Consider the following 26,347-nt stretch of genomic DNA (forward strand, 5'->3'; position numbering starts at 1 on the left):
AAATATAGAGACGAGAGAGAGAGAGAGAGAGATTGAGGTTAGAATTGTTTGGCTTTTGTATGAATTGTGAAAATGTAACAAGGTTGGAATTTATAGGTGTCCCGTTGGTATGTGAAATTTCCTTCAGATTTCGGATGCACAAATGTGAAATTGTACTAACAATTTCCTTTCCATGCCTTTTAGGATACGGCTTGTGTAGACCCACAAAACGTTTTATTTGACTGAAAAATTTGGAGATTTTTTTTAGCCTTTTGTTGAATTTTTCTGTAGCATTCTAAACTTGATCCGAGGACTAAAGCAATTGGAGGAATACAGGTGTTCAGTGTGCCTTTGGGATTCTATTTTTTATTTATGTTTTCTAACTGGTGAGAATTCCCTTTTGGCCAGCTGCACTTGCCGTGGAGTAAAATTTTGCTGGGCTTTCACATTGATACGTGGGACACAACAAGTTTTTGGACCCCCAATCCTTTTTTTTTTTCTTTTAACCGTTGTTTTCTTTCTTTCTTTTCCCTACATCGATGGGAAATTAACATCAAATCTATAACCAAAATTTTGGTTTATTAAAAGAAATTCCGTTGTTATATCTAAAATACTAATTGAATTGTGTAAAATCTAGATTTTTAAATTTTCAAATATGTATTTAAATTTTAATTTAATTAATTAATGTATCATATTTAAAAACTAAAATTAAAAAAATTTAAAATTTATCCGTAATTTTTTTATTCTCACATTATCATTTTTTTTAAATCTCAAAGAGAAATTTCACCTTGTGTATGAACAATATGTCAATATCCAAAATCATTGAATTTGTAATGTAATCATTTAATTTGAATAATTTATACAAGGATTTAATGATCTCAATTAAACTGTTAAGAAAAATTGACTTTTCTTCAAGTTTCCTTCATCAAAATGGTTAATGCCCCGAATATAATCAATCTCTTCTACTTAAGGAACATGAAGTGTCCTTTTCATAGCAATGGTGTCTTTGAATCTTTGATAGATGATTATTATTATTATAATCACAGTCATCCAGTTATAATTAATAATGATTAATAATTGTTGGAAAGTAATAAGGTGTGACGTCTTTGCTTTAATTGCGTTAATTATGAAATTAGGTATGTGTACCCAAAAAAGTAGGTAAGCTGCCATTGTTGAAGAGCAACGGGCTGGAAAAATGTTGGGGACATAGTCTAGCTGTTGAGTCCCATCTGTTTTACTTTGAAGTTAGAAAACCTGTCACTTCCTGTGGACCAACCATTGTCTGGATTGTTCATTTTTCTTTGTCAAATCTCAAAATGAATAGAAGTACACAGTTTTTTAAGGGAAATTGTGCAACAAGAATTTTTTTTTTTTTTAAATTACTTGTAAAAAAATTGGCAAATAATTAGTCCGTATCAACTTAGGTTTCGTGAATGAATATTGTGTCTACATTTTAATGGAAAATGCAAAATTTAAGGAGCAAGATGTTATGTAGGTTTTGACAAAAGTTTATACCACAAATTCATCTTTTCAAAGCATTCCAAATTTAGTATGCGAATCTCAATCCTCAAACCATGCAAAACCAAACATGTAAAACCGTTTTTTAAGCTGACGAAAACTGCTTCTTCCTAAAAATAGCCATGGATCTTACCTTTAAAATCCCCTTAGCACCCTCCTTCCCCTTCAGACCTGCAAGAAAAAAATAAAGTAAAAAATAAAAACACCCACAAAATCAATAATAAAATCTTCATCACCAAATAAGGCAGGTCTCTCTGTGAGCTTATTCATCTTCGCCATGGACATGAAGAAGATCTCCTGCGCTGTCATTGTCGCTGCCGCCTCCATGAGTGCAGTCATGGCCTCCACTGACGCCCCAGCTGCTGCCCCAGGTCCAGCCTCCAGCGCCGCATCCGCAACCTTGCCTGTTCTTGGGTCCTTGGTTGGGGCCTCCCTTGTTTCTTTCTTTGCTTACCATCTGCAGTAAGCCCATAAATCTATGAAAACACACGTATTGAAGATCAAGAAAATGGAGGATTAATTAGTAGGCTCAAATTTGATTACTTGGGTTCAATTTATTGAAGAATCTTCTTCACTTCATTTGTAAATGATGACAATTTGAATTCCTTGTGATACTTGGCAATAAAAAGTTATTTGTATGTCGTATACTTCCGACTATCGAGCAAATTATTGGACTTAAATGATGCTACACAATGTCTAAAAAAATATATGAGGTGAGGCCATTAGAGGTCGGTTTAGGTTATCGGATTCAAATCAGCTTTGCTAGGTCTAACTCGATCAATTACATGTTCTGTTAAAATGAAGGGTTCAATGTAGGGAGCATCCGCTATCAGGAACTGCTATGAATGGGGCTCAATGTTTCGTAAATTAAGAGATGAGAAACATAATTCAGCAACACCCGATAATAAAGAAAGAAGGAACGAATTTTATGTAGGATAGACGTAAAAGAAAACCATGTTATACACGTATATAGTTACCCTGGACTCGTCTGTTATTTGATGGGTAGCTTTAGTCATATTAAAAAAAAAAAAAAACTGATGCCATACCTTCGAGTGGAAAGAAATTCAAAATCATGAGCTTGTCACTACATATTGGATGGAGACTGTTGCTTCTGAATTCATTATAGTTTCTGGATTTCGATTTTGATATTGTGTCATCGCAGCACATCTAACAAAAATTTGAAGTTAAACATCGCCCGTTCATCCCTTGAAGTTTTAGTTGCCTTCCAATCAAATGCACAAGTTTGATTTGGAACACCGAAGAGTAACAAGAATTTCTTCATTATTTCCATCAAATCCATCCGTGAGTCAACAATATACAAAATAAGTTTGATTCTTGAGTTTCTTCAATTCAACCACACCACTCGAAATAAACACTATGTCAAACATATTAAAAAAAAAAACATTTTCTCACAATGATGAATAAATTAATGCCAAGCGCATCACGAAAATTAGGTTCCTCCCGTGAACTTTTGGGCAGACATGAGGCTCTTTGTTAACCAAATTGCTGTTTCTCTAGATGAGACAACTTCTTCCCCAAATGGTCGTAGCACACCGGCAAGCTCATCGATTTTGTCTTGCTTAAGAAGCCGGGCACATAGCTCAAGCAGAGACTCCAGAGCATCAGCTCTTTGCTGACTTGGATTCTCCCACACACTCTTAATTTCATCACCACTCAAGGCTGTAAGTCTACTCAGTAACGACACATCACTTGGTGTCAACTGGATCCGGGCACCATCTTTCTCTGTTAGAACAGTGCAAGTATTATTCTCTGATGTTGCTCCTGCTTCATCTTTACATTGAAGTACAATATTACTTTCTGATGATAAGTAGCTAGTGTCAGCACCTTCTGTTTTTGCATTAGGACTACTTGTTTTATTTGAAGAGCATCGTCGTTCTACATCAGTTTCATAAAAAGTAGAAGATGAATTTCCATCATCAGGTAACCCAATTTTATCATCACAGCTTATACCGGAGATTGTCGGTTTACTGGAATCCCCTGATCTACCAAGAACCTGCGTGTCAAGAACCTCTTTTGCTGTTTCTTCAAGAACCTGCATGCCACAAAAAGTCTCCTCATCTTTTCGACTTATAGACTCGATATCAGCTTCAGGCAAGTTTTGAGCGTGCTCAGAAATGGGTTTTTCTTGTTCATCATGCTGACAATTGAATGCTATCTCTGATGTTGACTCCACATCAGCATCCTTTTGAGGAATGCTGTTAAACTTAGTCTTTTTGTCTCCATTGTTAATACTCACTTCAGAATCAGTGGACATGTCTTTGGAATCGCTGGTAGAATTAGATATTTCGACAGCGCAGCTAGTAGGATCAACCCTCTTAGTGACAAGGTTGTCTTCTGTACTAGCTGTGGATGTTGGCTTCTCACAACTAGAACTGGTTAGGTGTACATCAGCCATTCTCTGAAATGCATGTATATTTTCTTGTCCATTTGATACTCCAGCATCTTTAACCCCCCCGTCCTTCTGAATGCCAGGTTTGCCGGACAATGATTTTCTAGGTGTCTTCTCCTTTGGGCTGTTTGAGGCCTTTACTGGTAGATAAACAGAAGATGGGTTTCTGCAGCGAAGGAGATGAGGCTGCAAATGGGTGTGCCTTAAGAGTTCAGCAGCCTAAATTATTAGAATGCTGTGGAATCAGTATTGATAGTAGTGTTTAAAACTAGAAAGCTAAACACAGGGTCACTTGCACTCACAGTTGGTCTATGTTCTGGGTTCTTCCTTAGCATACTCTTGATTATTTGTTTCCTGCAACATGTAGTCATTCCATTTTCTACGTACGTTAGACATTTTTGAAAGAACCGAAATAACATTGATTAGCAATGTTAAGTAAACACATCGAAGAATGACCATATGCATTACACTGATCATCAAGAAACAGCTGATATTTATAATCAGTTGGAATAAAAAGCTTACAGTGTGGAGGAATACAAAATTGGGAGAGGAGAAATGGAGGATCTGTTGATTTTGTTAATTAATCCAGCCATATCCTGTTGAGTTGTCAATGACTTTAGTTTACCATTGAATCTATAGCAAAGCAAATTACAGACAACTTTATGATAGTTAAACAATAGTTCGTGTTAAAAAACTCACAGGAGCTCTAAACGCTGGTTGATGTGCAGCGATCTCAAACATACAGCAACCTAGAATAATAAATGTCACTCCTAGTTAAAAGTACAACAGGTTTTGTATCTCAGAATCATGCTTTTAACTTCTTACCAAGTGACCATATATCAGATTTATAGCCATAAGGTATATCTGCCAGGAGCTCAGGACACATATAGTTGGGTGTGCCAACAACCTATTGAGAATTCGCACAGCATAGAAAATAATTGGAGTGAATCCCTAAAAACTGGTTTTAACAAATTCTATAACCAAAAGTACTAAGACATTTGATAACAATAACTGTTTTTATTCCAATCAGAAATACATTAGAAGTACTTGCAAATAAAAGCTTGTTGCAATGAAGGAATTCTAAGACAATCTAAGTTTGAGGAGTCAGAGGTTTTTTAAGGAAAACTTTCTAAGTAAATTTCGTAAAAAGGAAGAGATTAGCACAAGTCCATACCGAAGAAGCAAGGTCTTCTGTGTTGAGTAATTTTGCAAGTCCAAAGTCACCTGTACAGTCCATATAAGACATACATATCTTAGAAGACAATTAAAAAAGGAGGCCAAACCTGAAAAAGAACATGAGTCCTTTTTACAGTAATCCTTTTGCCTTCATACCAAGCCGGATGTCATTGTCCTTCGTAAGGAATATGTTGGAACACTGAGATTAAATAGAAGTTAGACCATAGCATCACCAATTATGAGCTTTTCTTCACTATAGGGATAGAAGCAGTACCTTCAGATCCCTATGAAGAACACGGTTTGAGTGCAGGTAGTCCACAGCCAACAACAACTGAGTCATCCATTTGCAGATTTTCTAAGGAGCCAAAGAGAACAATAAGCGGGTGAATACCATCTCTAGCAGGTGCATATAAGTAGTTCAACTGCAGTAATATTGTATTACCTCCTCTGGAAAGTGCATACCTCTGGCCTTCTTAATATGCTCAGCCCTGATTCCAACAAAAAATTTAGTGCCCCGATTAGTCATTCATAAGCATCAGGCAGAATCTGCTTTTTTTTCCTTGATGGACTTCCAATTGCTATTTAGTTACGTTGTAATCCAATTAAAGCTGATGACGAATAGTACATACAATACAGTTGACTATGAAATCAAAATCATTAGAGGTGAAAAATCAATTCTTTTCATCATTGACTGTTTGGTTGAAAAATTAAAAAGTTGAAGATAAAAATATGCAGTTTTGTAATGACTTCTTAACCAAACTGGCCAGATAAATTATGTTACTTACATCTCCAGCTGACCACAAAATCCTTCTTGTTAACTTTAGTGATGAGAAATTATGTCACTTCTTGTAACTTAAGGAAGATTTTCCACTCATGTAAAAAGATCGAAATTTATAAAATTGTAGTCTATGAGAATAAAAATTCACTTGAATATTCCATTAAAATATTAAAAAAAAATGACAATTATTTTATGGTAGTAACTTACATGTCCCCTCCCTCACAGTAGCCAGTTACAATGTATATGCTGTTTCCCTAAGAAGCATGAAGACAAATTAACAAATTACTGAAGTGTCGGTCATGGTCTCAATAATATATAATATTATGTAGCAACTCTATCATATCCAATGTAAATCTAATACAGGTATAAGCCTTTCACCTTGTCAACCCAAGCATCTTTGTAGTCAACAATATATGGATTATTCAATTTTGCAATCAATTCCATCTGCAATGCAACAAAGCACATAGTGTGAGACATGTTCTCAAACATGGACTGCCTAGAGATGAATTAAGGATGTTCTTGGTTTATGACATGAAAAAAATTACTAGATATCAAAGATGAGCTATCTAGACAACTTTGGATCTTATTTGGCATCAATTTTACAAGTAATTTGAGGTTCTTTTTTATTTTTGGATAAGTGAAGGTATTTTTGTCCCTCACTACAATAAACCTTTTCTCAATCAACTAACAGTCTTCAAACCCAAAATCTTCAGGTGAGAAGGCTATTCCCAATTTTAGAATATGAGATTACTGGCTATCTGAGACTAACATTCAAACCAAATGAAGTCAGAGAAGATACCCACAGATTTTCCTCAATGGATAGATAGTTTTTTTTTTTTGGAGGGGGGGGGGGATGGTATAGGTGGATGATCATAGCAGCATCAGTCTGTTTCCAACTGCCTTGTTTTTATGATCTCATTGCTTCTATTCAGTTTTCAAGTGTGTTTTGATAGGGTCTATGTTTGCATGTGTGCATTATTTGTTATAGGAAAGATAAAAAAAGTTACATCTAACAGTAGAATATGTGAGATATATCTATAAACTTTTTGTAAATAAAAGTACAGCTCGCCATTAAAGAAAAAAAAATAAAGGTCACAACCTTCAGAGGCAATGAAGGATGGAAAATGGCAAAAGAGGCGAACTCAGGGTATAGAGCATCCCATTGGGTAGATAAAGATGTGCCACATAACAGCCATACATAAATAAAAGGTTTGATTGTTGAACAAAACACAGATACCCCATAACCAAATTTTTTCTTAAATCAAGATTTTAAGATCAGGGTTTCGCTAAACCATAAGATATTGAACACTAACAAAGATATTGAAAAAGAAATTTAACTACTCTAGCTAATTTTATGACCAGAAGAACAGAAAAGACAATAAAGATATGCAGATAATCAACATTAAAAATTAAAATATTTAAATCCTAATCCAGCAGGGAATAATCTATGCAGCTTTCACCCCAATTCCCATGTTAATTAATTAAAACAAACATAAAGAAATTTCTTAAGAAGGTGACCTCTTGGTGCGCTGTACGCTTAAACTTCTCTGTTTGCTTGGCCAGGCGAATCCTCTTCAACACATACCTAACAGAACAACAAAAATAAAAGATATCATAATAAATGGTGCCGGTAGCTACAATAATGAAATTAAGGCCACATATGCAGAATATAGTCTTTGGTATAAAACCAATCACAGAAATCTTGATTTTTGCATTCCAGAAATTCATTAGTAAGATATCAAAACAAAGAACAACCTAAACATTAACAAGTTCATGGAAATTTATTGCTTGGAACTATCATTTCTTTGGGGAAAAAATGAAACTTCATATCATTTCCTCAAACTTTTCTATTTATGCTCCTCTAAGATCAAGCCTCGAGGTAATTAAGGGAAAAACAAATTGCAACAAGAAATAAAATGAGGAGAAAATACTTACTTCTTTTTCTCAAGTTTATGGAGAACAAGAAAAGCAGCTCCAAAAGCTCCTCTTCCAATCTGTTCTAAAACTTCGTAATCTTCCATCTTGGACTTGCCATCACCATTATCACTCTCCATGGAGACCTTCAAAAGACCAAAGATGAAAGATCCAATCTATTATTCGTCAACAAAAAACAAAAAACCCATTTCAGAACTCTCAGCTAAAGCGAGTTAATAAGCAAGAAAAAGACAAGCTCCAAAATTTGATGCAAAGGCAAAGACGGAACAGAAATAAGATTTGATGAAAAGGCCAAAAAAAAAAAAAAAGAAACCCAGAAACCCGTAGAGTAAAACTGCTGAAAAAGATTAAACCTTTGAGACTATTGCAGCTCTCCGAAAGCAAAAATGTTATGATCTTAAAGGTAAAAATGAAACACACAAAGTTGAGTAAAGCTAAATTTGACAATGATGGTAGCACAGTGGAATAGAAGTGAAAGAGAAAGAGAAAGAGATAGAAATAGAGATAGAGATAGAAGTGGAAGGACAAACTCCCGTAAAAGCAACATCCAACCCTTAAAATATAATTTAAAAAAATAGAAGGTTGATAACTTACTGACCAAATTAATTAATGAAATGGGAAAGAAAAGACTAAAGAGGTGGAAGGACAAAGTCAAGCATTAGCCAATACAGGAATCCAAATAAAACTTGTAATAACTTGGTCGGAAACTTGATTATTTCATTCAAAAGAGTTCTACCAAGCGGAAAGGACATGGAAAGACAGAGAGAAAGACCGAAGTACAAGGTAAAGGTATTGCCTGCATTTGCAGATTCATGGGAGATCACTTACATAACAAAAATAAAACCAGGGAATGTTTCCTAGCATCCAGTTGTGATGTCACCATCTGAAAAATTATAAAAACCAAACTTTAAAATTTATAAAATTAAAAAGTTTTAATAGAATTTTTTAATGTTCCAAAACGTGTCAATCAAGGGGTGTTTTGGTTTTTTGGGTTTTCGCTTTTTATATGCTTGTGTTGGGCACCACTGGATTTCAGGTGTTTTTGGTTGGCTTAAACTTTTTTTTAAAGATTAAAAAAAATTTTCATAATGTGCACCTTTAACATATGAAATGTGAATCATTAATTGGGTATAATCATTTTGTTTCCGAGTCTTTTGATGGTAATATAAAAATGGAATCACCAATCCAGTCAAGCTTCTCCTTTTTTGGGGCTTATACACCAGTTATTTTGTTGCTTTATTTAAGAGAGTACAAATCCAGACTAACAAATGCCCCCATCTGAATTAGCTTTTGTGTCAAAACAATGAGGTATTATGTCGCTATAGATTAGGGCTATGGCTCATTATGACATCCAGAACACAATCTTATTTCTCTTTCTTTTTTTTTTTAATATAAAAATTCTCCTACTATTTTATAAAAATTCACACTAATTTGAAAGATTTTTTTTGTTTTAATCAATCTAATAATTTTATTATGAGGATCTCCCAAATATAAATTTAAACTTTTACTAATATGATAATAGACCTTGCAGTATTCCAATATGGTAATGAAACATTATATATATATAGAATCATCTCAAAGTTCAAATAAAATAAAATATTAAACACATGAGCTTGACATAACCCATACATCCAAACCTATGTTAAAGAAGTAACAAGCAGTATGGTCATTAACAGTTTTAACAAGGTGAAATTAGACATTGTACTATTCTCAGATCCCAATTGAACAACAAAGGCAAAATTTTGGACCCTAAAATTGAGCAGCATGAAAAGACACCAAAGGGGGTCGCTTAATCCACTCTGGAAAACCTACAAATTTTGGGAAGAGACAAGAGGGGCCCCATCTCTCTACTACTTTCAAAGACGCATTTTTTCCATTCTAAGCCAAGCAGTTTCTCCGGCACCTACGCTATCAAACCTAAAAACTTTGTCTTTTTCTGGATCAACGTTTTCATTCATTCGTTGCCACAGCTGGCGGGGGGGACCAAGCAGTTGATTAGCCTCATTCCTCAGTCCTTAGGATAAACAACTTGGAACCATTTTTGAAAAAAGCCCTTATTCACGCGTTTTGAACTTGGGGCAACAGACAGATCTTTCAGTATTTGGCAATCAAACGTTTCAAATTCATGGTGCCCATGTTTGGCCGTTGAAGAATCTTCAAGTTGCCCCTTCTACCAGCCTTGAAGTAAATCTTTAATTTACTTTCAAAATAGCACTCTTTAGCAACTTGTTCTATCTAGATTAACAGAAAGTCATAAACCTTCCTAAGTTTTTAAGTCAAAAAACTCAAAATGATATAAATTGTGAATTCAGAATTTAACGTTCATGCATGCAGAAATTTAGTAGATCTGAAATTTAAATCCCAACATGTCCAATCATATTATCTATTCTCAATCTACGACTTTTTTTTTATGAAAAAATTGATATAATTTGTATCCTCTCCTTTTGATGAGTTCAAACCGCTTCTATCCTTCTAAGAAAGACATTTCCTAACCACCAGCTTTCTTCAAATCCAACTTCAAGTAGCTACTTATTAAGCATCATCACCCAACCATTCATTGCGGTTATAGCACATCATAATGGTGGTGGGGATAGACTTTATCATAACTCACCTACTGGATACCAGATAGGTTACTTAACAACCTGACTGTATTTTATAGTCGCAGTAGGCATAATATAACTTCATCCAAAACCTTTCATCAAATAGCAGATAACTCAAGACAAATGCAAATGACAAAGGCAACTTTCAATGTTCCTTTTTCGGAGCAGAGAGGGCAATTTCTGGAATTCTCACCAAATCCAAATTTTTACAGGAACAATCCTGGAATAAAATCTAGATAAGACCTAATATCACTTCTGTTTTAATTTGCTGGAGGCCTTTTGGTTTTCAACTTTCCTATGCGCAGCTTCAAATTCTACTTCAGTGGGTTCAGAATCTGCATTACCTCCTTATTTGGACACCGGTGATGAAAGCATGGAATCAAACTGTTCTTTCCTCCCAATTCGGTGCTGAGATATAATTGCAAATAGATCTGATTCTGACTGTTTATTTGATCTGTTAAATGACCAGAAGAAAAAAAGGCAAATATTTTTACATCATAATTGGCTAAGGTAACTATCTTGAAAACGTATAGAAAATACCCAATACAAGACTCACTTCCACTTCCTCCTGAAGGGACTGGCTGGTGGCTTGATTTGAGATGCTTTCGTTGACCATTTCTGGTAGGCTTTAGTTTTTTTCATAAGGGAGGCCGCGGTCCAAAATAAGGAAAAAGGTTACGTATGTTCAGATTTCAATCCATCTTGCTAGATGTTATCTTAAACTAACTAATTAAGTCTTAAATTCGACTTTGGTCTTTAAGTTCTACTAGGTAGCAAAGAAAAAAAGTATAAAATATAATATGAAGATACAAATTATTAATATTATACACAATATAAATATACGAATTATCATGTCTATAAAATTATAAAGCAACAAAAACCTGTAAGAATTTAATAGGCATCAAAATTATCCACATCCTAATTTTCTTTATATAGGACATTCTAGTTGATACAAGAATTGTCGGGCTTGAAGCAATAAACACAAAATGTAAAAACAATATATCACAATAAACTCACAGTAATAGACAACAATCAACTATCAACAACGTAAAAAAAATAGAATACACCAAGATTTAAGTGAAAAACCCTCCAATGTAGAGAGAAAAAATCACAGACCACAAGAAAAATTTTTACTATCAAATAATGAATATACAAAGTTCTTCTCTATCTAAAACTAAAGCTAATCAACAACTAGAGAAATAATTGAAGAAATCTCACCAAATAGGTGACTTAATAAATACATCTTAAATTTATTTCTAGAAAGTTTCAAACTAGATTTTTATCGTTTAGAATGTAGAATTCTGAATCATAAACTTGCTAATAAAATTTCAGCTCAATCGGATCAAGAATCAACTTCTGTTCAACTAACTCTTTCTTCTCCCTTTTTTTCTTTATCTTTTCTGGCTTTTCTTCTTTCTCTTGGTTTCGACGCCACCACCTTCTATTTCTCTATTACACAGTCTTTTTTTTATTGTTTAAGGCTTTATATAAGTAAGGCTCTCTTAAGTTAAAGACAAAAAATTTTAGGCTTTTTAATTGGCCAAAACCAATAGGGCTGGACCTCACTTTTTCTAACAATCTTTCCTTCTAATCCTATTAGAAGAAGATTTATCACTATAGCAGTTTTATTTAATACTTACCTTAGTTAACGTATTTGCTACATTTTTATCAGTATGAATTTTCTTCAACAGCATCTATTGTTCCTCAATCACCGAACATAACCAATGATATCTAACATTAATGTGCTTCATTCTAATATGGTACATGATATTCTTACTTAAATCTAAAGTAATCTGGCACAAAATATCACATACTCTTTCTGATTCAACCATAATTAAGAAGAAAACATTTCATCCAAAGCATTTATTTACTTGTTTCGGTTGCTATAATATACTCAGTCTCTATAGTTGATAAAGCAACACATTCTGCAACTTAAATTGTTAAGAAACAGCTTTTCTTGCAAAAGTAAACAAATACCCTGAAGTAGATTTTCTATCATCAAGATCATCTATCATATCAATATTAGTAAATCCTTCTAGAACTGATTGTGAAACTCTATAACTTAAGCACATTTTTAAGGTGTCCTTCAAATATCTGAAAATTTATTTCACTACTTCCCTATGAATATTTCTTGGATTATAAAGAAATTTGCCTACTACACCAATTGTATAGGCAATGTCAAGTCGTATACAAACCATAAGATATATTAAAGAATCAACTGCAGAAGAATAATGACTACTAGACAAAACTAGTTACTTTTTCTTAGTCATCGGATCAGATTTTTTACTCAGATGAAAATGGTTGGTAAGTGGACTGCTAACTGATTTAGCATGTTACATGTTGAATCTATTAAGTATTCGTTCAACATACTTTTACTATGATAATCACAGCTTTTTAACTTTTTTATCTCGTATAATATCTATACCGAGAATGTGCTTTGCTGGATTTAAATCTTTCATGTCAAAAAACTTAGACAATTATTCTTTCAACCTATGAACCATACTAGCATCTTGTCCTATAATCAACATATCATCAACATATAATAAGAAAATAATGAAGTATCATAAAAAATTTTTTTGACATACACACAAGGATCCGTTACTATTTTTTTATAGCTATGGCTCACCATAAAAGAATTTAACTTTTTGTACCACTATCGTGGAGTTTGTTTCAAGCTATACAAGTTTTTTTTTTCAGTTCACAAACTAAGTGTTATTTTTCTTTCATTTCAAAACCCTCTGGATGATTCATATAAATGTCCTCTTATAAGTCACCATGCAAGTATACAGTCTTGACATCAAGTTGCTCAAGCTCAAGATTCAAACTAACTGCTAATTCTAGTATCATTCAAATAAAACTCATTTTCAAAACTAAAGATCTCATCAAAATCGATGTCTGATTTTTAAGAAAAACTTTTTACCATAAATTAAACTTTGTACCTCACTAGTTTATCACCATCTTTTTTCAAATTGAACGCCCATTCATTCTTTAACGGTCTCCTATTTTTCAAAAGTTTAACAAAATCATATGTACCATTTTTTTACAATAACTCTATCTTTGCTTTCATTACTTTTAATTAGTGCTCTCTATCCGGAGTAGTCTACACATATTAAAAACTCTCTAGCTCATTATCACTAATAACTAAAATAAAATCTAAACTTGGATACCTGGTAGATGGCTTATGCACTCTAGTATATCTCTTACACTGAGACTCTACACTACCTGATGCCGAAGATAACTTTTCTTGCTCAACACTCTCTGATGAAAAAGATTACTCACCCTGTTTAACACTCTCGAGTAGAGAAGATTACTTTTTTTGTTCAAAACTTATTGCATCTAGCTTATCACTAACTGTGACTGGCTCATTCATATCTTCAAGTTTTTTTTCTTACTCATTTTCACTATCTATGGCACTTTTTTGTAAAACCCCTATCAGTGTTGAAATATCACACTCAACAATAATTTGTGTAATTTTTTCATTTTTCTCAAAGTCATTATAGTTTTTTTTAATGAAAGACTACATTTTTACTTCTAGACGTCTTTTTCTTCACTAGATCCCATACTTTGTAATCAAATTTTTCATCACTATATCCTATAAACATACACTGTGTGGCTTTACTGTCAAGCTTTGACCTCTGCTCTTTCAGCACATGTATGAATACTTTACACTTAAAAACTTTCAAGTGAGAGTATAAAGCATCTTTTTATATCCATGTCTACACTTTTTTGAAATGTCAAAGCTCAAAAGAACTGATGATGATCTATTAAGCAAATAATAAATTGTGTTGACTGCTTCACCTTAGAATGACATTGATGATTTTGTCATCCTTAACATACATCTAACTTTTTTCATAATAGTGCGATTCATCCTTTCAGCTACACCATTATACTACGGTGTTCAAAATTTTATCATTTCATGCCTGCTCTCATGATTTGAATAGTATTTTTCAAAGTCTTTATATATGTATTTTCTACCATTATCAATCTGAATACATTTTAAGGGTAATTCTGTCATTTTTTTCATCATAGCATGAAATTTTTAAAAATATTACAATACTTAGCTTTTGTTTTTTAATATATACACCTAAGTGTTACGTGAAGGATCATTAATAAAAGTAAAAAAATACCTATTACCACCAAATGATCAACATCAATGGGATCACATACGTCAGAATAAATCAATTTTAATCTTTTTTTTTTAGAACTCTTACAAAAAAGAACTCTACGATACTTATCAAATAAATAATAATCACATGAATTGAGAGACATACTTTTAGTTAAGGTAATGAGATATTGTCTTGCCAAAACTTGAAAACTTTCTCACTCATATGTGCCAATTTTTTATGCCACAAGTTTGTTGAAACATCATCCTCATCGACATTTATTTGATTGTCATTCAATTACATCTATGTCTTATATATTGTGCAGTATAGTTTTTTTCTTTGTAACTATTATAGATCTTTTGAGAAGCTTTCACTGTCCTTTCTTTTGTCGACTCTTATATTCTTCCTTATTAATGACACTAATAATAAGTAAGTTCATTCTCATATCCTAAATGTATTTAACATCTATCAAAATAACATAAAGCCTTGACTAGTTTGTACAATAATATTATCAATCTCAACAATCTGTGACACACTCTTATTTCTCATCTTAGTACAATCAAAGCCTCATATTTTGTAAATTATAAATAACTTTCTTAAGAACATAATGATGTGTCGCTCTTATGTCAACTATCTACTCAATACTGAGATCACCAACATTATTATAATAATTATGGGTACAAATCAAAGTAACCGAATCACTATCTGAATTCACTATTGCAACATTACCATCATCTAAAGTCTTATCTTTTTTAGTTTTCGCTCTTACTTTAAAATTTTGTAGTATCACTTTATATGACCTACTTTACCATAATGAAAGCATTTCATTTTATCTCTGGACTTGGATCTATATTTAGACTTACTATGACATTTTAAGTTTTGACTTCTATTGATATTTCTACCCTTATTCTCTGTGACCAGAGCTTAATTTTTAGGGTCTAAATCTTTTCGTTATGCTTCTTCATTAAGTATATTATCTTTTACCATCTCCAATGTCACCTTATAATTAAGAGCTGAATTAAAAATAGTCACAACTAGAATATTCTAACTATCTGACAATGAACCTAAAAAATATCATGCCTTCATTTCATCATCCATCTTAAGCTCTATGGTAGCATCCGATTAATATATTTTGAAAATTACTCAAGTATTTTGTAATTAATCGTCTATCCTTGTACTGTAAAATTGTAAGTTTTTTAACTAGCATAATTTTATTCATACCTATTTTTCTCTCATACAATGATGTCAATTTTTTTAAATAGTGTGAGTATCTATCTCTTACGTTACATGATGGAATACGCTAATATTAACCTATTTTTCTAATTGTGGCTAGCATTTTTTTGTCTAACTTATTCTAGCTTTCATCTTTCATATTTACTGATTTAGCCGAATCATTAAATACCGATTCATAAAGATCTTTGCAATATAAATGATATTCCATCATAGGTTTTTCAAATTGAATAATTTGATGTTGTCAATTTTATCATGAAACTTGTATCACTCTCCGTGATCTCAAATAAAATTTACTTCTATCTTAAGCTACTTCTATATTGATGTCTCAAAATAATCCTTGCTCTGATACCACTTATTGGGTCTAAAGCAATAAATACAATAACGTATAAGTAATATATTGTAATAAACCCACAGTAATAGATAATAATCAATAATCAACAATGCAAAAAAAATAAACCACAGCAAGATTTACGTGAAAAACCCCTTTAGTGTAAAGAAAAAAAATCACGGACTACCAAAAAAATCTTCACTATCAAACAATGGTTATACAAAGTTTTTCTCTAGCTAAAACTAGAGCTAATCAACAACTAGAGAGATAATTAAAGAAATCTCACCAAATAGGTAACTCAATAAATATACTCTCGATTTGTTCTTAGACAACTTCAAACCCGATCTTCACCATTCAGAATGTAAAACTCTGAATCATAAATCTACTGACAAAATTTTAACTCAATCGAACCACAGATCGACTTCCGTTCAACTAATTTTTTCTTCTTTATTTTCTCTCTATTTTTTTGACTTTTTTTCTTTGTCTTGGTTTCGATGCCACCACCTTCTATTTCTCTATTACAGCCTCTTTTTATTGTTTAAGGCTTTATATAAAGTAAGGCTCTCCCTTTTAATTAGTAAAACTCAATGGGGTTGAACCCCACTCTTCCTAACAAGAATTCAATAAGCTTCAAAATTACCCACAATCCTAATTTTGGTAATTTGAAACACTAGTGGAATAATCAATGTAGCTCACTCATTCTTAAACTGCAAAATCACGATGAAATGGAATCTATGTTTTGATTAACATTTCTAGGAAGAAAAAAACCCTTCCTTAGCAGCATCATTATAAACACCGAAAGGAATAGGCACTAAAAGGTTTCACCATAGAGGATCCATAACTTATTTAATTGGCTTTTGGTCATCCATTTTTAAATTGAAAACCAGCTAGGAACTAGATGCTAGATTTTTTTTTTTAATCAAAGTTATCAGAATCAAATTTTGTTTATTAAAATTAAAAATTTAATACTTTAATAACATATCACAATTGTTGGCAGTGGATACAAAACTTTAATTGTGCTTATAGAACATAAAATTTCTAAGCCACCTTGTGTAAATTAAAGCTGTAAGAAAGCCTCAGAAAAGCTATTGCCTCATCAAGTATATCCATGAAATAGTGCAACTTAAGTTATCATCTGAATCAAGCATAAAACAGAAGTGCCTATGGAGGGGGCAAAAAAAATTAGAATTAATCTAAAAAGTCTGAAGAAAAGAAAACCACATAGCCTCTCTTACTTATTCATGTTGCCCTTATTTTTTAAGAAATTTTTTAAATTAAATTTTAGTATATTTTAATCATATTTATTTTGTATAAAACACATGAAAAAAATTATCATATTATAAATGCATGTTTATACATCAAATAAAAGATTTATTTTTTAATTTTTATCAAATTTTAAATCATACTTTTTTTTATTTTCGTATAATATTTAAAATTAGCATATAATAATTTATAATTCACTATGTATAGCAAGTATAAAAGTCTCATAAAATCATGATCAACCTAAACTAGAAAGCTATTTGGGCTCAGGTAGGCCCAACAGGCCGGATTAATCTCAGAACTCCGTTTCTTACTAACCCAATAAATAATAACCACGTAATACACAATCAAGGGTAGAATTCTAAACATAAGCTTTTCCAAGGGCAGTGAGTCGAGCATCACCGACTGAGTGGAAAGCGTTGGTTGGCAGCGAAAAAGTAGTAGTCTTTTAAACAGGAGGAAAAAGGAGAGAGAACAAAATTAAGTTCGAAAAAAAATATTATACCACCTAAAATTTCTCTCTCCTTCTCGTATCGATTTCTCCGATTATCATACATAAATTAGATTAAGGTAAGGCTTTCTTTTTTTCTGCTTTTTGTGTCTTCTGATGATATTAATTTTTACTTCTTTTATTAATTTTTTTTTTTTAATTTTCAAGTTAAAATTGAATTTTAAATGTGTATTTGATTTGCATGAGACAGGAATCACCGGGTTCAATTTTTCAGACAAGATCGGCCAAATTGAAATTTCAGGTAAGGGGTTTTCTCCCACTTTTTTCTTTTTAAAGTTATTTCTTCGATTAGTTTTCTTTTTATTTTGATAATTTAGGTTTCTTTTGATTTAATTGTAATGATTTGCGCTACGAAAGTTTTGTGTCATTTGGGTTTTTAGGGTTTTGCTAAATATTTGAACCCATATTTTTTTTCTTTTTTTTATTTTTAATGTGAAACCATAAAATTGTATGCTGTTAGTGTTGGCTTGTTAAGAATTTTTAATGTCAATTAAGATCATTTTATATCTTTTAATTATGAGCTAGAAGGCAGTGCGGATTGCATGCTTCCTTCTGAGACTAATGGTATTTATAAAAATGAAAAATTTTCTGAGAAATGTTTACTAGGGAGGATATAGGGAAAGAGCCCTAGTTTAATTCTGCATGAAGTGAACTAATTTTCTCTATTGCAGTTGGGCAGTTATTGCCTTTTAACAATGACAAGGATGCTTTTACTCTATGATTGGACGGGACTGAGAACCAATCTGCACCCAATCTACTGATTGTTCACTGTTCAGCATGTGCACAGCATAACATAGATACAATGGACATGGTTATGAGCATGTGGGTTGTGAGAATTTATCTTGGAACTTGGGGTCAATGGGAAACCTATGTTCCCAGCAACACCAGCATGTGCACAGTATAACCTAGATACAATGGACATGGTTATGAGCATGTGGGTTATGAGAATTTATTTTGGAACTTGTGGTCAATGGGAAACCTATGTTCCCAGCAACACCAGCATGCTATCCTGCTAAACTGATGTAAGGTTGCTGCATATTAGACATATGTATGTGTTATTGGTATTTGCAGCCTCATGACGTTCTTTCTTGCTCCAGCTCCCTTAGCTCCTTGGAATATTGATGTTCACACATCCTCCTTTGTTGCCCATGCCTGTTATTTTCATCATTTTTTCCCTTGATTGATAATATTGTCAGCTGACTCAGTATTGTCTATTTAAGGGCTCCATTGTAAGTAAACTAGTTATCTGCATCACCTAAGATCCCTACAATTAGCAATGAATTTATGCCTGGTGTCTGATATAATGTTGATTCATGAATCATGATGGAGATAATCAGTCTTAGTTACTAATTCTTATTGAGCAAATTGATCATCTACATGCTTAGTATGTGCACATGTCCTCTAGGTATATAAAGTGGCCTGCTTGTTTCCGTCTGATATTTATTCATATCCATCCTGTGGAGTCGAATCACTTCTGGTTCTGCCACTCTTCTTTTTTCTTTTCTTATTATTTAGGGTTCCTCCTTTATTTTGAATCGTTGATAGTAAGGTTGTTTTCGTACAGGAGATTAGAGAAGATGGAGTCTCATGATGAGACAGGGTGCCAAGCTCCAGAAGGCCCTATCCTGTGTGTCAACAACTGTGGCTTCTTTGGAAGTGCAGCTACATTGAATATGTGCTCCAAGTGTCACAAGGCAATGATCCTGAAGCAGGAACAGGCGCAACTTGCAGCATCTTCCATTGGAAGCATTGTGAATGGCAGCTCTACTGGGAATGGTAAGGAGCCACCTGTGGCTGCTGTTTTGGATGTACAATCTGAAAATGTCGAGTCAAAGATCATCTCAGTAGAACCATCCATTGATCCATCCAGAATGACTTTCAGCGGGATGAAGACAAAGGAGGGTCCCAATAGGTGTCCCACATGCTGTAAGCGTGTTGGTTTGACAGGATTTAATTGCAGGTGTGGAAACCTCTTCTGTGCAGCTCATCGTTACTCTGACAAACATGACTGTCCTTTTGATTATCGGACTGCTGCTCGTGATGCTATTGCTAAAGCCAACCCTGTGGTCAAGGCTGAGAAGCTGGATAAAATCTAAAAGAGTCCAGGATCAAAGTGAAGATTTGTGTAATGAAATATGATGCTTCTCCCTCTACCCCTTTGTGTCTTAAGCACATCATAGTGAAGTTTTATGTAAGTTGGCTGCTTGTCTCATTAGGTGTCCCCTTGATTGATAAACATGTTCGAAGTCCATGTTAGGGAGGAGATCATTGCAGTTTGAGGAATATATTCCTTGTTGATTGGTTGGCATTACGTTCGCCCCTATTTGCAAGTGTTTATTTGTGCTGGTTTGATGGACGTCGATATGATCACCTTGTAATGCTTCTTTGTGGTATGTATTGCCTTCTAGTAGCAGGGATAAATGGTGTGTTTGCGTTACTTAAGATACTTGGTCTTTCTCCTTTCTCAACTTCCATAACAAGAACTTTCATTGCTCTGGTGAAAGTGCTCTTTCACTGTAAAACTTGCTAATCTTTCTTTTCCCTTTAAAATGAAAACTTTGAAAACTATTGAAGTTCATTGGGAAATTTTTGAATATCAAAGAAAATTACAAAATAATTGAATAAATTAAGGTTGTTACAGGTTTATAATTTTTTTTTTCTTTTTACAAAAAGGTAAGGGTAAGATTATAAATGTTGAAATTTAAATTTTAGATTTATTAGATATTACTTTTAAAAGTGATTATACGGGTAACTAATCTCAACTTGATAAACTTTTTGAAATATTTTAAAATTATCTTTTTATTTTTGAACATGTGATATTCTTATTTTTATATTTTAAATTAAGTTTTCATAAGCTTTTCAATTTTTTTTTTTACTATGCTTTGCTTTTTAAAGTTTATATAAAAAGATTTTTAAACTGCAATATAAATTGTACTAAATAAAAAAAATGATTTAAAATGACAAAGACACAAACAATAAGGCATGAAGGCAGTCAAGAGTCAAGACTCAACATTGGGGTCAATTTGAATTAGCTGGGCTGGAAGGGCCAGAATCCATATAAGCCATTTGATTTGATTAGCGGGAAAAAAAAAATTTTATTTGAAGAGAACTCTTTAAATGTGAGACACATGCATCTTTTATTCAACGAAGTATTTGAGTGCTTTTAACATTTATTCATCTAGTTTACATTACTTTAAGTGTTTATAAGAACAAAAATAAAAAATTTTGATAAAACAAGTTGCAGGCATTCTCAAATTTTATCAGAATCTATTTTTTTAAAATGATTTTAAGGACGCATTTTTTCATATTAATTGGTTCATTCGTGATTTTATTTTTTAAAATATTTCACAAACGAGTCAAATCCTAATCAACAAAAATTGAGGTTCTTCCTTTCTTAGTTGGATTAATCGTCATGTGTAAAAAAAAAATTAATATTAAAAGTTATAGATTACTACAAATATAAACAAATTAGTAAATACAAAAGTTTGTTTTTTTTTTTTTGCATCATATGCGCCCAAAAAATTTCATTTGCCCGCATATATAAAAAGAAAGGAAATGATTCGGAAGTTTACATTCTATAAAGTTATCAAGTTAATTTGTTACAATGATCTTTCCACTTTGTTTAAATTATTTTGCATCTTGATTATTGTAGCAGTTTTAATGAAAAAAATACTAATAAATGAAATTTATTATGCAAGAAAAAAAATACTACCATATATATAGTAATCAGGATGTGGGAATAAAATATGAATTAGAACTAGGGATTCAAATAGTTGAAAATTGAAATAATCTACCTATACCAAAAAATGAATTAGCACTAGTGATCCGATTTGTCAAAAATTGAATGATCTATTTATGTCAAATTAAAATTGAAAAATAAAGAAACCAGTGCAAAGCAAAATAATCACTCGCCTAACTCAAGCATCCAAAAAGAAAATACTAACCATGATCCTCCCCCCCCACCAACCAATCTGGGGACCTGCAACCAACCAATCTGGGGACCTGCAACCAACAAGATGATAGGGAGCGAGAGAACTCGATTTTGCAGGGAACGAGGGATAAATCAAGCAGATTGGCTATGGGCCTAAGCTGCCCAAACCTATGGGCAACAAAGAACATGGGAGCCAGTAGCATCTCAAGGGAGCAACCACGTACAACAACAACCACCACAGAATTCTCGTTCGGCCTTGAGAAGCAAACCTCTCATTCGTTCACTGAAGGCAGACTCAGAAGGTCGATTTCACCACGTGACAAAGGAAGGAGATCGACCAGTGACAAGAGCAAAGAACGAGATAGAAATGAGGAAAGAACCAACACTGCCCCTCTTGATTTTTCCAAAGCCAGTGTTGAACTTAGAAGCATCAAACTCCACACAATATCAGGATCCTTCTTGGATACTAGGAAAGATGAAACCCCCAATATGGATGCTGACAATCCAGGAGATGCAGCTAGCAAAACAACCCGTAGAGGTGATGATGAACAGGACAAAAGTAATGGTAATGAAGATCAGAGTCAACCCGATGGTCCAACAATTTCGCATTTGCGTAAGTTCCTCCATTCTGCTAGTGGAAGAGACCCTCGTTCACAAGACAAAAATCTACCCAAAAATGAACATAGTGGGGTCAGGAAGGACCCCATTGGAGGAGCAATTCATGCAACAGTTCCAAAGGAGAACTATGAGCCAATTATCCACACAATCAATGTCAGTTCTACTATGGAATTGTAGGGGGCGAGACACCATGACTTTGTCCGTACAGCCAGAGAGCTTGTAAGCATGCATGTACAAGAACTTATGGTGATTACCGAGACTCGTGCTCGTAGAGCGGACGTGCGGCATATCATTGACAATCTTCCTTTTGATGCTTGGAAGCATACCGTCACCATTGGCTTTAAAGGAGGCATATGGCTATTATGGAGGTCAGACTTGGTGAATGTGAGTGATATCTGTGCAACAGAACAAGAGATCCATGCCACTGTAAGGGTAAGATCCTCTAATATCGCTTGGGTTTTTGTCTGCCATTTATGCTAGTCCTAGGTTACATGAACGTAAGTTGTTATGGGAGAATTTAAAAACTGTTGCTGATCATCATAATCTCCCGTGGTTAGGAGTAGGTGATTTTAATGAAATTCTTTCATCTGAGGATAAAAAAGGAGGTGCCCCCATCTCTTTTGCTAGGTCAAGGTTATTTCATGAATGTCTTGACCATTGCCAGCTTGTAGACTTAGGCTTTATTGGAACCCGTTTCACTTGGACAAATAATAGGAAAATCACTGACCTCTTACAAGAAAGAATTGATCGTGCTTTTGCCAACACTGCCTGGTTCTTAAGGTTCTCTAGAGCTGTTGTGAGGCACTTACCAAGAACCCACTCTGCTCATTGTCCTGTCCTGGTATCCTTGAAAGCTAAGAGGCTTAAACAGATCCTTCCTTTTCATATAAATGAAAACCAGAGTGCCTTCGTACCAGGTAGATTGATAACTTATAATGTTTTCATTGCCTATGAAATCCTGCATACACTAAAATCCAAACGAAAGGGTAAGGAAGGATGGAGTGTTGTTAAATTAGATATGAGCAAAACATATGATAGGGTGAAATGGGGTTTTCTAGAAGCTATTATGAAGAGGATGGGCCTTAATGAGAAGTGGGTGTCTGTCCTTATGCATTGTATTTCTTCTGTCTCTTACAATGTGATTGTAAATGGCACTTTAACTGATATGATTATTCCAAAAAGGGGACTTAGGCAAGGTGATCCCCTATCACCCTATTTGTTTATTCTTTGCACGAAGGGATTATTCGCACTTCTTCAAAATGATCAACTGGAAGGCAAGCTAAAAAGAGTCCGAGCTAGTGTAAATGGCCTACGGATCACTCTTCTCTTTTTCGCGGATAACAGTCTGCTATTCATGAAGGCAAACCAAAAAGAATATGAGAGGGTCAAACACTTGTTAAAGATTTATGAGGAATGGTCGAGGCAGAAAATAAACTATGAGAAGTCGGGTTTGTTTTTTAGTCGCAGCACTAGTAACGACAAAGTGGAGATCATAAAGCAGCTGTTTGGGATCAAGAGTACAAGTAATCCTGAAAAGTACTTAGGGCTGCCTATGATAGTAGAGAGAAATAAGAAAAAAGCTTTTCGGGAGATAGTGGAGAAAATGGAAAGAGAATCCATTGTTGGAGCAACTAATGGATGTCGCAAGAAGGTAAGGAAGTATTCATAAAGTCTATCCTACAAGCTCTCCCAACTTATGCAATGTCATGTTTTTTGTTCCCACAAAGCCTATGCAATGATCTCAATAGAGTAGTGTGTGACTATTGGTGGAAACAGAAGGTGGGAAGCAAAGGAATACATTGGGTGCGTTGGAAGGACATGTGTTTTAGCAAGCTGGAGGGCGGGCTGGGATTCAGAGTCTTCTAACTTTTAAATAAGGCGCTAATTGCGAAGCAGGGATGGAGACTACTAAACAACAAATCCTCTCTGGTTTACAAGGTTTTAGAAGCAAAACACTTTGCAAGGAAATCATTATTGGAGGCAGAGATGGTGCGACAACCATCTTTCTCATGGCGCAGTATATGTATGGGGAGAGATGTTCTACAGTTGGGTATGAGGTGGAGGGTTGGGAATGGCCAGCAAATCAGGATTTGGAGTGACAAATGTGTGCCGAACATTCATGACTTCAAACCAACACCCTGAAATAGAGCTGTGGAGATTACATGATGGTTCATGAACTCATAAATTGGGACACACGCGCCAATGGAATGAAGGAATACTGAAGGACCTTTTCTCCACAGAAACAAGAAATGAAATCACTTTGATCCCGATCAGTTCGGTCGACTGCCCTGATGTACAAATATGGAGCTACACCAAAGACGGACAGTACACGGATAGGAGTGGGTACCATCTTCTAGGTATGTAAGGTAGGAACAGTGGAACTGATCAAAGAACAACAGGTAAAGCCAAAACAAGGGAGAATAAGGAGGTGTGGAATAAATTATGGAAGGCCCCGCTTCCAAACAAAATCAAAATATTTGGATGGAGACTGGCTCTTGGACTGCTACCAGTGTATGGAACTCTGAAAAGAAAACGAATCATGAATAATGCAGACTGCTTAAGATGCCATACAGGCGAAGAGACAGCTCTGCATGCAATGAAGGCGTGCACAAAAATAGAGAACACCTGGAAGCTTGCTAATCTAGCACGTGAGCGGTCGAGAGAAAACTTTCAAAACACCATGGAATGGATTGCCCATGTGGCACGCTCTTTGGATAACCATAAGTTTGATCTTTGGCTCACCCTTTGTTAGGCAAACTGGAAGGGTAGAAATGATGAGATCAAAAGCAACATAAACAGACCTCAATATTCCACAGTTTCCTTTGCAGTGAAATTTGTGACAGATTGCTATGAGGCTAAAAAATGACAGACATACAAGCCAGGAAGTGAGAAGGAGGTCTGGAAGGCATCAAGGGATGACCATTACAAGAGAACTTTGATGGTGCTTTTAGAGCTGAAACAAAGGAAGGTGGCATCGGGGTGATAATCAGAGACCACAAAGGGGCTGTCCTAGGTGCCCTGTCTAAACCGGTTAGTGCCATGCGCATAGAGGGATTAGTAGCGGTGCACGCCATCGACTTTGCTACTGAAATGGGAATCAATAGAATAAGGGTGGAGGTTGACGCCCTGAGCATTATCAAGCTACTGAAGCACGAGAGAGTGGATCTGTCTCCTGTTGGAAATATCATGAAAGAGGCACAGTTTAAGCTGAAGCAGATGGTATATTCATATTGTTTCCACATTACAAGAGATGCAAATGAAGCAGCCTACACCTTAGCAGCAATAGCAGTAGGAACACTTGAAACCAGATATTGGGTAGAGGGCTATCCAGATTGTATCAGTGCTGTAGTTGTAAAGGACGGTGAGAACTGTTAATGGTTAATGAATTTATATTTGTCTAAAAAAAATTATATAATACCTAAATAATGATAAAATTCTTGAAAAACTATAACTTTGATTTAAAAAATAATCTTAAATTACAATAACATCTTTACCCGTTGAAACATGATAATCATCTTTCATAACAATGATGTTTTTTAATATTCGTGATCCAATGAAATATATATATATATATATATATTTATACATATATCCACACACTTCTATTCTTTAAAAGGTTGAGTTTTTTTAACATTCAAACAATTAATTTAATGACAAATAAATATGCCTTTTAAAATTTTGAATTTAAAATTTCATTCACAAAAAAAGATTAAAGTATTAAAAAATTTTAAACTATTTAACTTTTTAAAATAAGTTTTATATCTAAATTGAAGGATTTATTTATGTATAAATTAAAGGTTAAAAGTTTATTTGAATGTAAATTAAATGTTAAATATTTATTTAAATATAAAAAAAATGAAAACTTATCTAAGTAAACAATAAAGTTAAAAAATTTTTATTATTTAAAAATTATCAATACTAGTGTACGTGTAAAAAGGATCCCTTAAGGATCCTAGCTATGACAACT

General features: G+C 33.9%; 3 protein-coding genes across 7 annotated transcripts; 2 read left to right on the top strand and 1 right to left on the bottom strand.

The window, feature by feature from the left end:
• Window positions 1-1,642: 1,642 nt before the first annotated feature.
• Window positions 1,643-2,142, top strand: LOC111296195 (arabinogalactan protein 23-like). Its single transcript, XM_022890332.2, has one exon. The coding sequence runs from the start codon at window positions 1,775-1,777 to the stop codon at window positions 1,961-1,963; it is 189 nt and encodes a 62-aa protein (XP_022746067.1). The 5' UTR covers window positions 1,643-1,774; the 3' UTR covers window positions 1,964-2,142.
• A 619-nt stretch (window positions 2,143-2,761) lies between these two features.
• On the bottom strand, window positions 2,762-8,546 carry LOC111296193 (serine/threonine-protein kinase Nek6-like). Of its 4 annotated transcripts, none has more exons than XM_022890331.2 (14): window positions 8,395-8,546; window positions 7,797-7,921; window positions 7,380-7,446; window positions 6,240-6,305; window positions 6,069-6,115; window positions 5,526-5,571; window positions 5,358-5,438; window positions 5,240-5,282; window positions 5,082-5,131; window positions 4,733-4,814; window positions 4,607-4,656; window positions 4,430-4,503; window positions 4,210-4,261; window positions 2,762-4,126 (listed from the first exon to the last, which is right to left on the bottom strand). In XM_022890331.2, the coding sequence occupies exons 2-14, from the start codon at window positions 7,913-7,915 to the stop codon at window positions 2,948-2,950; spliced, it is 1,956 nt and encodes a 651-aa protein (XP_022746066.2). In that variant the 5' UTR covers window positions 7,916-7,921; window positions 8,395-8,546; the 3' UTR covers window positions 2,762-2,947. The 4 variants fall into 4 exon arrangements, with proteins under 4 accessions (XP_022746066.2, XP_022746064.2, XP_022746065.2 ...); XM_022890329.2 differs by lacking the exon at window positions 8,395-8,546 and adding an exon at window positions 8,150-8,380; XM_022890330.2 differs by lacking the exon at window positions 8,395-8,546 and adding an exon at window positions 8,150-8,269 and having other exon boundaries at window positions 7,797-7,951.
• Window positions 8,547-17,669: 9,123 nt separating this feature from the next.
• Window positions 17,670-20,273, top strand: LOC111296986 (zinc finger A20 and AN1 domain-containing stress-associated protein 8-like). Of its 2 annotated transcripts, XM_089741232.1 has the most exons (4): window positions 17,690-17,890; window positions 18,022-18,072; window positions 18,503-18,853; window positions 19,396-20,273. In XM_089741232.1, the coding sequence occupies exons 3-4, from the start codon at window positions 18,813-18,815 to the stop codon at window positions 19,925-19,927; spliced, it is 573 nt and encodes a 190-aa protein (XP_089597358.1). In that variant the 5' UTR covers window positions 17,690-17,890; window positions 18,022-18,072; window positions 18,503-18,812; the 3' UTR covers window positions 19,928-20,273. The 2 variants fall into 2 exon arrangements, with proteins under 2 accessions (XP_022747239.2, XP_089597358.1); XM_022891504.2 differs by lacking the exon at window positions 18,503-18,853 and having other exon boundaries at window positions 17,670-17,890.
• The last annotated feature ends 6,074 nt before the right edge of the window (window positions 20,274-26,347 follow it).

This window comes from Durio zibethinus, chromosome 12 (assembly GCF_047325235.1).
Source record: "Durio zibethinus cultivar Kanyao isolate XHJ-2024 chromosome 12, ASM4732523v1, whole genome shotgun sequence".
Taxonomy (NCBI): domain Eukaryota; kingdom Viridiplantae; phylum Streptophyta; class Magnoliopsida; order Malvales; family Malvaceae; genus Durio; species Durio zibethinus.

What these genes read in the sequence shown, in the direction of transcription:
- LOC111296195 (XM_022890332.2), top strand. Translation starts at nt 1,775, where the DNA reads ATGGACATGAAGAAGATCTCCTGCGCTGTCATTGTCGCTGCCGCCTCC.
- LOC111296986 (XM_089741232.1), top strand. Translation starts at nt 18,813, where the DNA reads ATGTTCCCAGCAACACCAGCATGCTATCCTGCTAAACTGAT. An exon ending in TGCTATCCTGCTAAACTGAT is followed by an intron (nt 18,854 to 19,395) that starts GTAAGGTTGCTG and finishes GTTTTCGTACAG; the next exon opens with GAGATTAGAGAAGATGGAGT.
- LOC111296193 (XM_022890331.2), bottom strand. Translation starts at nt 7,915, where the DNA reads ATGGAGAGTGATAATGGTGATGGCAAGTCCAAGATGGAAGATTACGAA. An exon ending in TACTGTGAGGGAGGGGACAT is followed by an intron (nt 5,572 to 6,068) that starts GTAAGTTACTAC and finishes TGTTGGAATCAG; the next exon opens with GGCTGAGCATATTAAGAAGG. An exon ending in ATTTTGTATTCCTCCACACT is followed by an intron (nt 4,262 to 4,429) that starts GTAAGCTTTTTA and finishes TACATGTTGCAG; the next exon opens with GAAACAAATAATCAAGAGTA.